The 14833-nt window shown below is 39.5% G+C and overlaps 1 protein-coding gene across 1 annotated transcript in view; it reads right to left on the reverse strand.

The window, feature by feature from the left end:
- Nucleotides 1-6376: 6376 nt before the first annotated feature.
- Nucleotides 6377-14833, reverse strand: part of PPP1R21 (protein phosphatase 1 regulatory subunit 21) — a 31507-nt gene continuing 23050 nt past the window's right edge. The window contains exons 18-22 of the mRNA XM_058801887.1: nucleotides 14294-14329; nucleotides 12423-12539; nucleotides 11420-11518; nucleotides 9278-9406; nucleotides 6377-7458 (exon numbers count right to left, since the gene is read on the reverse strand). Of these exons, the coding sequence (XP_058657870.1) occupies nucleotides 7429-7458; nucleotides 9278-9406; nucleotides 11420-11518; nucleotides 12423-12539; nucleotides 14294-14329 (411 nt within the window). The 3' untranslated portion in view covers nucleotides 6377-7428. The remainder of the gene's footprint in view (nucleotides 7459-9277; nucleotides 9407-11419; nucleotides 11519-12422; nucleotides 12540-14293; nucleotides 14330-14833) is intronic.

Consider the following 14833-nt stretch of genomic DNA (forward strand, 5'->3'; position numbering starts at 1 on the left):
TTCCCCTCTGCGTGCACCAGCGGAGGGGCAGAAGGGCTGTTCCCGAAAGGCCACAGCACACGGATGGAATGAGGAAGACGAAGAGGGGGAAACCATCTATAAAAGCCTCCAGACAATTTCCAGGGACATGGAGCAGACTTGCAGACACCCAAATTGCCCATCTGAAAGGGTTTCAAGTAGTAGGGACAGCTCGCTTAAAACAGTGAGCTTCAGTTTCTCGTGTAATCCATCCAAAATTCTTTGTGCAGCATTATACATCCATTTCAGCTCCACTGCTTTCCCGTTTTTGCAATTTCCCTTGTATTTTAGTAAGGAAGGACCTCCTTCTGCAAGCTGGTTTCTTTTGTCCCATTTATCTCCTCTGTAAAGTTTTCTTGTGTTTTCTGTGAAAATGAAGCAATCCTACCTCTTTGTTTTATGCCTGGGGATACTATTTTTTTTTTTTTTGCAGTCCTACCTCTTTGTTTTATGCATGGGGAGTACCATTCAGGCTCTGTCTGCATCTGCAATACAAGTGTTCAGTACAGTTTGCCCTACAAATAAATTCTTCAGTAAGCTGAACACCACTACTACACAAATTGCACTAGGATGAACATTGGCCATTTGTGGTTTAAAAATTTTGGCATTTGCTTTCTTAATTTTTTTTAAAAATCCAGTGCCAAATTTAGCACAGAATTATTTCACCATAATTTAACCATTGAATTTAACCTTTCAAGCCAGTGAATTGTCACATTCTTCTCTCCTCTCCTTGAAGGCCTTTTCTGAGCACTGCCAGACTGAGGTCTCCAAGCTTAGAGAACAGGGTTGGGCAGCTCCACCTGCCTCCCTCATCCCAGCAGGGCAGCCCTGGAAGTGCCAGGACCTCATCCCAACCTCTTCCCTTGGGAATTCCATCCCTATAAGCCTTCTGCCCCTGAAGTCCAGGCCTGGTGTCAAAATTGTATTTCCATAAAAACTGTATTTTCCATAAACAATTCAGTGTTCTGCCTTCTCCCAGGACACACTCAACCTCTTAGCAGAGGGAACCAGTGGATCAATACCCCCTGTTTTGCCAAAATTCCAGGAAACTGGAAATAATTTCTAACATTTTCTGCATACTCCAAAATGAGCCCTTCAAACTCTCATGTTCCCCTGCACAACATTCAAAGAAGCCTTTTTTCCCGTTTAGCTTCCATATTAGCTCTTCCTAGTGGTTTTCAAGTGGGAAGGGTATTAATGTCTCTTATCTCCTTATCAAAGCATGCATATCTAAAAATAGATCAGATTTTCCTTTGCTGAGGCAAGTGTATACATTTTCAAGGCAAGACTATTCTTCTCCAGTAAATTCTGCTATCATTTTCTCTTCCAAAATAATTCAGTGCAATATAAACTCAAGCATCAGAGAAAAAAACCCCACTGATACTGAGATTTAAATTCCTTAAAAAAATTTGACTTTGATGAATAGTATATGCAGAACAAATTACAACTATTAAAAGTTATTTCTACTGTAAATACAATTTGAAGAGCATTTCACATAAAGATACAGTATTATATGTTGCTAGAGGCAATTATAAAGCTCATTCAACATTTTACAACACCAACAAATTCAGTTTACATTGCTGACTATATTTAAATTGATCTTAACATGATTTGCAGTGTATTGCCTGTTTATCAAATGTTTACTGTCTAGGACTATTTTATCAAAAGTGAAACCTGTCAGTTCATATCTGGCTAGAACCAAATATTTGTAAATAGAGACAGAAAAACAGTTGTTTCTAGACTTATTTGTAACTCTTTCCTCTACTGCTTTGCTTTTTTTTTTAGCAAGAAATTTCTGCAAAAGTTCATCTTAACAAAGATGTATTTTGTTTTGAAAAGTCAAATTCTCCTCGGGTTAAGTGAATCCATCTTTCACTGAATAAAATTGCTAATAAAACCGTACCAGTTTATTATATTCACTATTTAAATGATGTATGTTTGTTACATATAAATTGGTTATAGAAATTTAGCATATTGCTGTCCTTTTTGTGAGAAATTGGCTTCAAATATTCTTGACCTTATGGGCTAGATCAATAATCTAAGAGAAACTTGTTCTTGCCTGCTTGTTTGGACTAAAAATAAACCAGACTTTCCAGATTTCAAAAGAAACTTTTGGTCAAGATGATTGTCCCCTCTCCAGGTTCATATTTTCTGTCCAGCCCTGCACTGCACATGCTACAGACAATTTGGAAGTCACTGAGCACAGAAGAGGAGCAGCACCAGTTCCAGGATTTCAGCTGTTCCCTGTGCCAAGGGCTGCACTTAATGAAACTGCACTGAAATTCTCAGTTCAGACCTTTTCAACCTCATAACTTCATTAAAACAATCTTTCTTGGATACAGTGCTCTGCATTCACTATCCAAACCCAAACTGAAGGCTTTTAAATGCAAGAGAAAAGAAAGCTGAAGCTGCAAGGGAGAGCAGATGAGGGGGCAGAAGGGGGAGTGTGGGGCAGTGTAAATTGTTGAAAGGGGAGTGTGGGGCAGTGTAAATTGTTGAAAGGGGAGTGTGGGGCAGTGTAAGGTGTTGAAAGGGGAGGGTGGGGCAGTGTAAGGTGTTGAAAGGGGAGGGTGGGGCAGTGTAAGGTGTTCTCACACTCAATTCAGAAGCGAAGGACTTGACAGAGCCTGCAGCAAGCTACATGCCACCATTAACCAGATGCCAAGGAAATTCATGAAAGAATCCCTAGTGCCTAAAACAACTGGAAATGACCTGGACTCCTGAGCTTTGTGGGTTTAACTCTTCTCAGGACAAAGCTGTGTTGTTTAAGGGAGACTGTAACTACAGCTTTGACACCAGCCCTGGGCTTCAAAGGGTTCTTCATTAGTTGAGACCTCATCAGCTTAGAAAGCTTTGGACTCACAGGGTGAATCAGTGCTAAAACAAATAAATTTTGCTCTCTACTGCTATCTCTGCAATTTCCATGTAAGAGGTTTAGAACCAGAATTTTTTTGGGGCTGTCAGTGGGGTGTCTTGCCCTGCAAATTAAACTCAAGGAGAATCACACAGTTGGGTTTTTTTGCAGCTCAGCACTGCAGCAATTGGAGTATTTGCCTCTGTAAGGAGCTGGGTGATTCTGAGTGAGCACTGACGTGCCTAAAGCTGCCTGCACACCCAGCAGGGCACACAATGAGAGCTGCCCCAGGCCAGTTTCCATGTGCTGCAGCTCACAGCCCAGCCCTGCCTTACAAAGGCCCCCAAAGCTCTTCCCTGACCCCCTCTGGAACCAGGCTGGCACAACTGCACTGAAAGGAAGTTTTAAACTCTGTGATTAAAAGAAATATTCAGGAATTTAGGCAAAAATGCCCTCTGTAAACAAACATGGATTGAAATCAAGCAATACTGCAGGTAGTGACAGAGGCAGAAAAGGCAGAGTAAGACACAACAAGCATTCTTAGAGCAGCATCCAGCCTTTGCGGGAGGAAGTAATCAGACCTCTGGCAGCAATTACAATTTTTTACCGCACTAAGCTTTGTTTTTATTATGACCCTCCTGTTGCTACGATAGTGCTCTCAAATTACCTTACATACAGACTGTATTAAACAACAGGTTTGCCCAATTTACAGGGCCAGATGGTTCTGCAAAGTTTAATATATCATAGGATTCACACTATTAAAATTAAAACCCCACAGCCTTGACACTGCTCAGCCAAGCCAGTAAATAACTTTTCCCTTGTCCTGATAGGCAGTATGTGGATACAAAGTTTATTTCCTTTCCTGTTTGCAAGTGATGCCTTGCACGTGGGAGCAAATCTGGTTTTTGGAGCACTGTTGAACAGTGAAGTCAGCACCTAGGAAACATGCTGGGCCAAAGCCCTTCACACCAAAACTTCATCTGCCAGCAAAGGAAGGGAGGGCAGGTGGAGCAGCAGGATTATAAATACAAATTAAAAATAAAGCTGGCTTGGGAAAAAGGGAAAATAACCATATAAACGGCCAAAGGTAGGAAAGCAAACTGTTCCAGCCTGGATATTTCACATGCATGGCGAGGATCTGGCACATTTCATCATGCCATGAAACATTGAACTGGATCAGAATGAAGCTGAAGGGATTAACAAGAGACATGACAAACACCACCAACTTTGAACCAACACTTCAGCTGACTGCTGTTTAAATCAGAGATGTAGCATATACATCCCTGTATATGTATAATTCAAAATAATCATTGTTCAAACAGCAAAGAGATGCAGCACTCTAGCACAGCTTATGACACCAGCCTAAGATTCCTGTTTTAGAAGTTAAGCTTTCAAGGCAGGGAAGCCTCTGACCTCCAGGAGCTCAAGGCCTTTTAAAACAGACAATGGATTTGGTGCTTCTTGGGCAGTTTCAGACTGATGAAGCAGTGGTTCCTAAGAAGGCAATCTTGAAGCAAATTAATGTCTGACTACAGCAAATATTTATTTTGAACACCCAGAATAGTTGCTGGGGATGTGCTTTCAGAAACCTAGGACAGCTGAACATTTTGAAAACATTGAACATGTTAGTATAGTTTTAAAACAAAGCTCGAAGATTTTTCTGAAAATCCAATTAAAACCATTAAAATAGTGTTTTTCTGAATTAGCCACTTCAGTCTGAGAACGAGAGATTATTCATGAGGCACTCAACACTATGGAGAAATTAATTAAGCACTCAAAAAATGCTTTAAAACTTGTATGTCATAGTGAACTGTCCTTAAAAAAGATAACTTCAGGCTTTTCTTTACCCCTGGTTTTACACTGTATTGTGCTGAAGGTTTTTACACTTTACAACACTTTCTCACTGGTTTCCCCAATTAACCACCTCAAAGGCAAACATTCACACTGGACATTTCTGAAGATTAATTCCATTAATAAAATTTCCTTACCCAGATTTTGCACATTCCATGATGCCCTGCAAATACCATTGTACATGGTTTTGTATATTGTTATATATATATAATAAGGTATATTGTAGTTCAAAATAATTTTTCTGGAAAACTTTGCCTCAAAGATGAATTTTTGGCCGCAATGTTGAAAAAAGTCTTCAGTTTTTTTAATAGCAAAGCCTTGTGCAGTAGCCATTTTAGCATTTAACAGCTTTTGAGACATTGGGGAAGATTCAGCATCACCTGGTTAGCAGATAATAAGCACAAGGAGTTTGTATTTCCACTTGATCCAGTTTCTAATGCCACTGAGTTCAATGTAATATCCTGTGGCCCCTTACAAACACTACTACAGCAGTATCCAAAACACTGATTTAAATTTCTTTTGCCAGATTTTATTGATAGTTGGGTATTGATAGTTTGCAGTTGTCTGGAACTTACTGAAAACATTTCCTTGAAAAACTGAAGGCAGCTGAAGTGATCAGAACTGTCTCTTCTTGAGCATGGTTATTGTTTGGTGAGGGGGACACCCAAATACATTCCCAAGTAACACTGCAAAGAAAAAATGCTGATAACTGATGTACATTGGAATTGTACCTAAATGCCTATACATTCTACATGAATTCCAGCTTGGATATTGGGGTATACTCTGAACATGCATTTGATTTTTTAATGCAAATTTTAAACACACACTATTTTTATTCAGACATGTAAAAAAATGGTCTAAGCAAAATCTTTTTCTAAAGGCAGCAACCTATGAAAAGTAGTATCAGTAAAAGTAGTGTCAGTTCAGACATTTGATTCAGAGAATTAAAATAACTGGATTAGTACCTTCAGTGCAAGATGGAAGTTCTCAGAAAAGGCAGCATCAAAAGAATTGGAAGAAAGCAATTAGCTTCCCAACCCTAAATGAAACAGTTGAAGCTGTATCTGCTTCCATAAAACAGCTGGAGAGAAAGCCAACAGTTCCCAACCCTCATTATCACCAGCACAGAGTTCTTAATTCAACATCAATAGGAAACCCTGCAGGCTCTCCCCATCTCCACCACTTCTATTTTGCATTTCTGAAAGGGAAAGCTATCAGAACAAAGAGAAGCACTGAGAGCACCTAGACTGGTGTAAGGTATCCCACCAGCAACATCTGGAACCCCCACCACAATGTCACACTCTGCAGCCTGGGCAGAGCCAGAAGGAAGGAAAAAGTCAAGCTGGTTTCATGTGGTTGATTTTATTATTACATACTGATAATACATTTCAGCACATCTGATATCAGAGTAAACCCCTGTGGGACAAATAAGTGCCATAATGGAAATTATGGAACAGAAGACTGGTGTAAAAAGTGTGGAGCAGCACAGCATCTGATTAAAAAAAAAAACCAAAAACAAAAAAAACCCAGAAAATCACCAAAAAAAAAAAAAAAAAAAACCAAAAACAAAAAAACACCAACCAAAAAAACCCCAAAAAAACCCCACCAAAAAAACACAACCAAAAAACCAGCCAAACAAAAACCCAACCCAAAACCAACAAACCCCACCCCCAACAATCAATGCTGTGAAACTTTGTGATATTAAACTTCACTTGGAAAAAAGAAAGAAAACAACTTAGGAGAGGCCTAAAGTTCACAAATTTCTGAAAACACAGGAAAAGCCATGTGCATCCCCCCAGTGAATCCATCACAACTCAATTCCATGAAGACCTTTTGCAAGTTCAGTGCTTAAATCTTCTACATATTTCATATTCTTCTTTACTGTAAGAGAGCACAGTAAGCTGATCTATTCTACGCACATTGTTTCACTCTTTTGGGGCAAATGACAATCACAGTTTCCTCTAGCCTTAAACAGCTATTTCAACCAATATGTATATATATATACATACGTGTGTAAACAAAATGTTACAGAAATGCCTTAAAGCAATTTCACTGAAGTAGCCCAACTCAGCCAAATTGTGCTCTTCACCTCCAAATCCAAAGTGCCAAATACAAGCAGGAAAGGTTTCCACTGTTGCAGTCTAACAATGATCCCATTTACTTGGTGAATTTGTAAAAATCATTTCAAGCCACAATTTCAATTAATTCTAGAGGGCTGAGAACAGGAGGAATACATTTACAGTAACTGCACAGCTTGCATGGCCAAAAAAAGTCTCCAAACTCATTTTTAAACTGTTATTAACAAGTAATGGAATGTACATGTGCTGACCATTAAATGGAGAACTCAAAAACAGACACCTACTGCACCAATCCAAATTTGTTAATGCAGAAACATATTTGAAAATATACAAAACCTGAAGTTGTTACATGAAATCAAAACCTGGTTTTAAAAAGTGCACAGTAAAAACTGAAGGTAATTACTATATAAATTGTCCACAGAGTGTGTATTTCCTGGTTTAGAGCCAACATTAAGTTCTGTTTTATCTGTAACAAGTTCTAAATATTTTCAAGCCATTTACAGCACCAATTCAGTTTTTACTAGACCCAAAACCAGCCTCAGCTTCCTGGAACAAACAGGAACTGGATAATGAATGGTCACTCTCTGCATCCTGTGCAGCAGCAGCTTCCAAAGACTCAGCTGTAAACTATCGATTTTTGTTCTTTTTAGAATTTCCCTGCAACAAGAAACAAGCAAAGAGAACATTATCATTCAGGCAAGGGAGTCCAGACAGGTAACATGCAAAATGTGATGTCTAATAATTTATGCCTACAGCAAGCAAGGTACAGTCAGACTGAAAATAAACACTCCACAGACTCCTAAGTTTGACAGATTGCAACCATTTGCTCTGAAAATTCCTCTGTTTCTATAAGCACAACAGAGGCAAGTACCAGATATCTCAAACAAGCACCACAGTGCCTTACTACAACTGAAACCTGTGACAAAGCATTTGAGGGACATCCCAAGACATTCAATTGTATTAATACACTTAATTCTGTAAGGGCAGTGAAGGCAAGTGAAATCACAACCCTCCTTCATGTGCTACTCCAAATAACTTCTTACAGAATAATTGTATCACATTAAAAAACCCCCACCATATGGAGTTTTTTCCAAAATGAATTTTATTTTAATTCAGGTTGTACAGATTATTCCTAGCTCAGAACAGAGTTTGTTCCACAGTTAGCCAACTCACACTTGACCTTCAGTAATTCCACAAAGGAAATGTGGAGCTTAAAATAAAGTTTTGTGCAATAGTTACTTGCTGGCAATTCTCAGTCTTCCTATTTCCTGAAGATAACATTTGTTTTGAATCTAACCAACAACTCTCTCCAAGTGATAAGGGCTTTAACTGCATCACTTGGATTCCAACTGGATTCCAAGTGAATGTATTCCCTTCTACATTTGTTAACATCTGAAAACCTGTGTGGCTTCTGTGCTGAGGTCCTTACAGACAGAGTACCACTTCAATTCTTACAGTTATGGCAAGTGAGAAATTCCAGAAAACATTTTATAAAAGCACTGAGTGCCACGGTCAGTATGCAGCCAAGAGCTTCCTTCTGCAAACACAATGGCTTTTACACCACAAAGTCATTTTAAAGAATACAAAGCCAAGTTAAAACACTCAGAAATCTGAAGAAAAGCAGGGGGAAAAGTTTACTCTAAAAAATAAAAATCACCATAATAGGATCTTTAATCAGAACATGGAATTTATTTATTATTTTTACTTTATTAATCCTTCAGTGGTACCTGCTTCCATGCATCCCAAAAATAAGGAGAATAATGATAATAATTTATTTGTTTCACAGTCAGACAAGTGAAAAGGCCTTCACAACATCTGTTCCTCCCTAGAAGTATCAGAATAGGATATACCATGGTTTAATCACTGGCTGCTCAAAAAAGCAGACTTCTGTATTTTTCATCATTAGATAAGTAAAAAAATCTGTTTCTGATTTTTTTACAAGTGGGTAGACTCCTTGCCTGGTAAAGAATTTAAGTGTGCATTTCAAGCTCACAGAAGAATACAAGTGGCAACTTTTTCATTCCTGCACAAGGGACAGATGAGCTAGAATGTGGAAATAAAACAGAGAAAGAGACCAGCTGCCAAGGACAGAGCATGCTGCAACCCAAAGGAGTGCAGAAAGGACACTTCCACCCAGAACTACATCATAACCACCCAGCCTCAACAGCTGAGTTTACAAATAGCTCCATTTTCACCACATTTAAACAAAAAAATGGTGTGATCTGCCATCAGAGAGTACACTTTGAGAACCTGATGTGAAGCAGTGACATGAAGAACTTGTTCTTTCCCACATGCATGTTTAGCAAGAATTGTTTTCTTCACTGAAAGTTGAAGGAACAAGTTTGGAGTTTTCCTTCCAACTGGTTCAGAGCTTACAGAATTACAAGAATTACAGCTTGTGAGCTGTTTTGTCCAAGGGCAGTGCTGCAGGAACACCAAATGTAACCCTCCCACCCCAGCTGCACTGCCAGCTCACCTTACTGGTCAGCTTTAGGGTGTCAATCTCTTCCCTTTGCTTAGTCAAGGTTTCATTCATGCTGCACAGGTGGTCACTCATCATGCTCAGCTGGTCCTCATAGCTCCTCTTTGTCGTCATCAATTCATCCTAAGGGAAAATGAAACAACCAGAGGCCCTGGCTCAGTGTTAGTGATACCTGGCAAAGCAGCACACTTCCACCTCCACTTAGTCAGCTCCACTTTTGATGCTGAGTGTGTGCAATTCAGCTAAAAAAAACCCTGTTTTATGAAAGGAAGTCAGCAGCTACTTTTCTTTCACCTGAAGTCCCATGCATGGTTTGTTCCCTTTATTTTTGTGTTGTTTCCTTTAGATTTTTCCCCCCACTTTTTATGGCTTACAAAAAAGGGTAACAGCTAAGTTTTCCACCACTGCTTCCAGCCAGGAAACAAGTAATGTTTGTGGGGTTAAAACATGGCCTGCACACACATCCAAAGCTGAAGGAAGCACCACTCCACATGGAGCTAGAGAGAGTTATGATGTCTCTGGGATTATAGAGACATGGGGGGATAGTGTGCATGGCTAGAACACAGCAATGAAGGGATAAACACACTTCAGGGAGGACAGAAGGGAAGAAATTATGCTCTGTGTGAAGAAGTGGCTTGAAGACTAATAAATCTGATCAGTAGGAGAGCAACAGGGTGATATGACAGGCATCTGCTGCAAGCAGATAAAAATCTCCCACTGACAGACCCTGATCCTCATTAGGGATTTTAATTATCTGACACGTCCTGGAAGGGCAGCAAGGTGGAACACAAGCAACTGAGGAGTTGTCTTGAGTGTGGCATAGAAATTCCTGATAGCAGTGATCAGTGGGACCAAGAGATGCTCCCTGCTGGACCTGTTACTCACAAATAAGGGAAAGCTGCTCAGGGATGTGAAAGCCAATGGCAGCCTTGGCTGAGTTAGTGGCATTCAGGATCCTGAGGGAAGCAAGATGAATAGCAGAATTACAGCAACCTTAGACTCCTAGACCTAGAGGAGTAGATTCTGACTTCTTTCTGCTTGGCAAGGTCCCAGGTAAAACTGCCCTGGAAGTTACAGGGGCCCAGGAAAGCTGAATGATCAAGGACAGAACAAGGAGCAATGCAATGCCTAAGTCATGGAGTGACTGTGGCAGCAGACCAGCATGGCTGTATAGGAAATACCCAGCTGCACAGCTTGATCTGAACTCTCTGCTCTGACAAAGGAGGGGATAAATCACCTTCAGAGGACCCTTCCAACCTCAGTATTACTCAGTACTATGCAGACTACTAAACATATAAATGGTGTGTGCCTGCTATCTTTTCCTAGGAAGTTTAAAATGCAGTTGAAAATTAACATCTCATGCTGAGTTCAACATCTATTGTGGAATTTCTTAAAGGAACAAATCAAGAAAGTGTTTAAAAAGGATTGTTCACAGGCACAACAGCTCAAAGCTTCTAACATTATATCCACAGCCTGTATGGAGCAATTTTGGTACTCACCATCACAGACAGATGAGCAATAATAATATGAACTAAGTGTAAAGAAAACACGAAGGAATTTATGAATTGTGTATTTATTTATACTTTATTGTATTACTGGCTTCTTTCTCAGTTGTGTGGAGGAGAAGGACAAAGGGAGAGGAGACTCACAGGATGGCATAAGAGTTGATTTTTGTTAACAACAGCTTCTTAAAGATTAACCCATAACTATCTTTGCTTAATATTAAGGTACCTATATTAAAAAAATCCAAATCAACCTGGCATTTTTTAAAACTTTCAGACCCAGGTGCAAGAAAGGATTAACAATTCCTTACTTCATCTGGAATCAGTCAAACCACCACCCCTTTTGGCATTACAACTCTCTCATTTTCTTGAAAATCCTTGACATCAAATGGGCTAAAACACGCAAGTTGGCAATATTACTTTCTCTTGGAAGCATGTTCCACTTCAACTTTATACCTGGGATTTAAAGTGTATTATTCAAGGCTCTTCTCCACATACCACTGGATTTTGTATTCCACTACACAGGACCTAGGAATGGCATAGCCAGGCTAGATGGTTGTAATTTTTCTGCTCTAACTTCCCCTTACACATGATTACAAAGTGCATCTACTACATTACAGAAAAATTTACTTGCCTGTAATCTGGTGATGTTTTGACTGGCGAGCTTCAACTCTTCTGTGAGTGATTCCTTGGACTTCTCTGCCAGAGAAAGTCTTTTGGCAAGTGCTCGACACTACCAAGAACAGGACAGGGAGGGTACAAGGGACAAAAGTCACTTCCTCAGTACTGCCTGGTGGCATCCTTAAGTGCCTGCTTTGGACTTTTCCATCTGTGATACTTGGATTTCAAGAAACTCAAGAGCTTGTGCACATTTTTAAATGCAGAGGTAATGGAATAGTTAACATGAAATGTTTCATTTTACAGAGCTACCATATTGCCAATCCTCTAAATATTGTATTTTTCATGTAACTGCTACAAAACTTCTCATAAGTAAAAAGCAATGCAAACAACTCACTTCACACAAGGCTCAAATATCACAGAAAAGATGATTCATCCATACTATGTCATCTTCAATTAAAAAAATAACATTTAAGAGGATTTGCTCTGTTAACCTGGAGCTTTAGTATATTCCGTATCATTTATTACACAAATCAAAACAGCAACTACTTTCAAGAAAAGTCCCTCATGACTTGAAATGAAAAGGAAACCATAGATACAATGCATCATCTTGTTCATTCTTGCAGTATAACTTCTGCCTAAGAGCCAATTTTCTCAGGAGAGCTGTTTCCATCACTTCATAATACACTCAAATATTTTTGAATGACATCAGCATCACTATAAAATTAAGTCAAAACTTCCATGGTAACTAAAGCCAGCTGCTTCAGCTTATGTGAACAAATCTATACATGACACACATTATACTACTTAATACAGCCAAGACAAGGCTACCAAAGGATTTATTAAACATAAAAAGTTCTTTTATAGTATCCGTTTTTATGCGTGCCAGACCACAATCAAAAATATTCCAGGAACAGATTATTATAAAACATTATGCTCCATGTATTGAAACTCACTATCACAGCACTTGCCTGTTGGAAGTTCAAAAAGAGATTTACTGTCCTTGCCTGCATGCTCACCTCAGCATGGAAGTGCACTGATTTGCTGTCAGCAAGCTGCAGGTGAGAGGTCAGCTCTGCTATCCTGGCCATGTAGTGAGTTTTTATCAGGTCTTCACGAGACTCAACATCTGGAGCCTGGCAAGGAAAAGTTCAACCAAACAACATTGATGTTTAGTAGACTGAATACCCAAATCACAACATTGCCTCTATATAGACTTTTTTAATTCTTTCCTTCTGAGCCCTAGCTGCTCTATCAAAAAGATAGAGATGATACTTGATCAAAAAGTATCAAATTCCACAAAGACAACAGACGAATTACAGCAGGCCACACTGCAATTTGTCACTCTGATGGGGACTCAATGTCAGATTTCCTTACAGGACAAGGAGCTGACTGAAGAGGTAAGAATTTAACTTGCTTTAATATATCAAGTGTCTGATGAAGATGAAAATCCAGAAGTGAACAGCTTTCACCTACATGAAAACTTACAGTCTCTTCCCAACAAGGAAGAATTCCTTCACATAACTGTATTTCAGAAGCATACAAAAATCATAACCATTACTAATGTTGCATGTTCCAGAAGTTTTAGACATTTGAAATTAAAAAAGAAAATAAAAAATTAAAAAAACCAACAAATCAGAAGTTTACAGACTAACCCACTGGAGTCAGCTTTCACATGATCTGTCATTACCTTCAAGTTCAGCACTGTGCAGAAGCCTCTAAGGACTTGTATCAGTTACTATCTAGCCCCCTACCCCTTTTCAATCACACTTTCAGAAGGAGGAGTGCACTAAGGTACACATCAGCTCCCTGTGATATCAGAAAAGGGAAAGCAGTGAACCTTACTCTCAGCAGTTCCTGCTGCAGCAAGTGTTACATTATAGCAGGGCTAAATGAAGGGTTAACATTTACCCTGAGGGCTGGTTCAAGCTTTGTTTCAGTGTGACCTGTGCTTTGCAACTGCAGATAGGGGTGTTTTATGCTTGAGCCCTTCCCCCAGGGTTAAGAGTGGAGGCTTGGGATACAGTTGGGGCTCCAGAGGCACAGCCAGGCCATCGCCAGCCAGGGTCCCTGTAAACATCACCAACAGGATGGGACTGCCAGGAACGCGCCTTGAGCTGGTTTATTTTCCAGCATCAGCCTCATTACATGGTGATGACAATGGGAAGATGCCAGCAGCTCACATCCCAGGCAGCAGACCAAGAACTTATTTTATAAGTTTTTTGACCCATCACACAAAGCAAGAGCGTATTGACAGGAGTTCTCTCCAACCACTATAAGCACATGTGCCTTTGGGTAAAACAATGCCTGCTTATTTTGAATACAATACTTACTTGTAAGCCTTAAACACAATGCACAGAGCTCCATTATTAAGCTTAGAACTCCCTAATATCTCACTAGATAAACTTTTCTGTAGCTTAGGGAGTTATTCTAGCCAAGTGTTAATACACAGACCATTGTTCTATTTGTCCTTGCTTTTCTACTTTTTACATAATTTTTCTGCTGACCTATCCTATGGCTACTGCTTAGCTCTAATCACAGTTCTGCTGTCTCTGAGGCCTTGCCTTTTGCAGCTTTCCCAAAACCCTCTGATTTTATAGATTCCCACAATGACCAGTGCCTTCCTCAAATTACAGAGAGCAGACCCTGACTCCAGTTCACACTGCTCCAAAAGGCTCACAAGGGCCAAATAACAGTTCACTAACTGAAAAAGAAAATTAAAGAACAGGTGGATTTCAGAAATTTGACCATTTAGTATATAAAGACTATGTGGTCAACTTGTGCCATTATACAGGAGTATTCTTGGTAATTAGACCTGTGGAATAAGTTTAGCAGAATCAGAATTGAAGTATTTAACAGATGGACTTTAATAATGTTTAAAACAGATTACCTTTTCATTATCAGTAGTTACAGTCAACATTCCAATCTAGAACAAGGAAGAAAATACACTTAATGAGAAACTGCAAAAAAATAGAAAACATAGCTGCATTTTGGTTTCAGTCTTAGAAGGACTTTGAATTTAAACAATCTTGCAACCATGCAAACTGAAATCAAATTTAAGTACTTCCACCTGTAAATTAAACAAGAGTGGTTACATGAGTGCCTTGAACAGAATTAAACCTGACACCAGCTCAAAAATATCTCTCTTGTCTTAGGAGGTACACAGGGAAAAGGCAATAAAAGCAACAAGATGCAGCTGGGCTCCCATGGTTATGCAACTGCTTGATCATATGAAACTAATTCAGAGCCACGTTAGCACACTGAAACATTATCTGTCATGTTTAAGAGGAAGGAAAGTCAACCTGGATTTCTTGAATACCTTCCAAATTCCTTCCTTTCCTCTCTGCCTAGTAAGCACTGACAAAACTCTACAGGAGCAGTGCAAGCCAATACCTGGTTTCAGGCAAGGATATCTTCCCAGAGAATCTAA

The sequence above is a fragment of the Ammospiza caudacuta genome, chromosome 3 (genome assembly GCF_027887145.1).
Source record: "Ammospiza caudacuta isolate bAmmCau1 chromosome 3, bAmmCau1.pri, whole genome shotgun sequence".
NCBI classification, from domain to species: Eukaryota; Metazoa; Chordata; class Aves; order Passeriformes; family Passerellidae; genus Ammospiza; species Ammospiza caudacuta.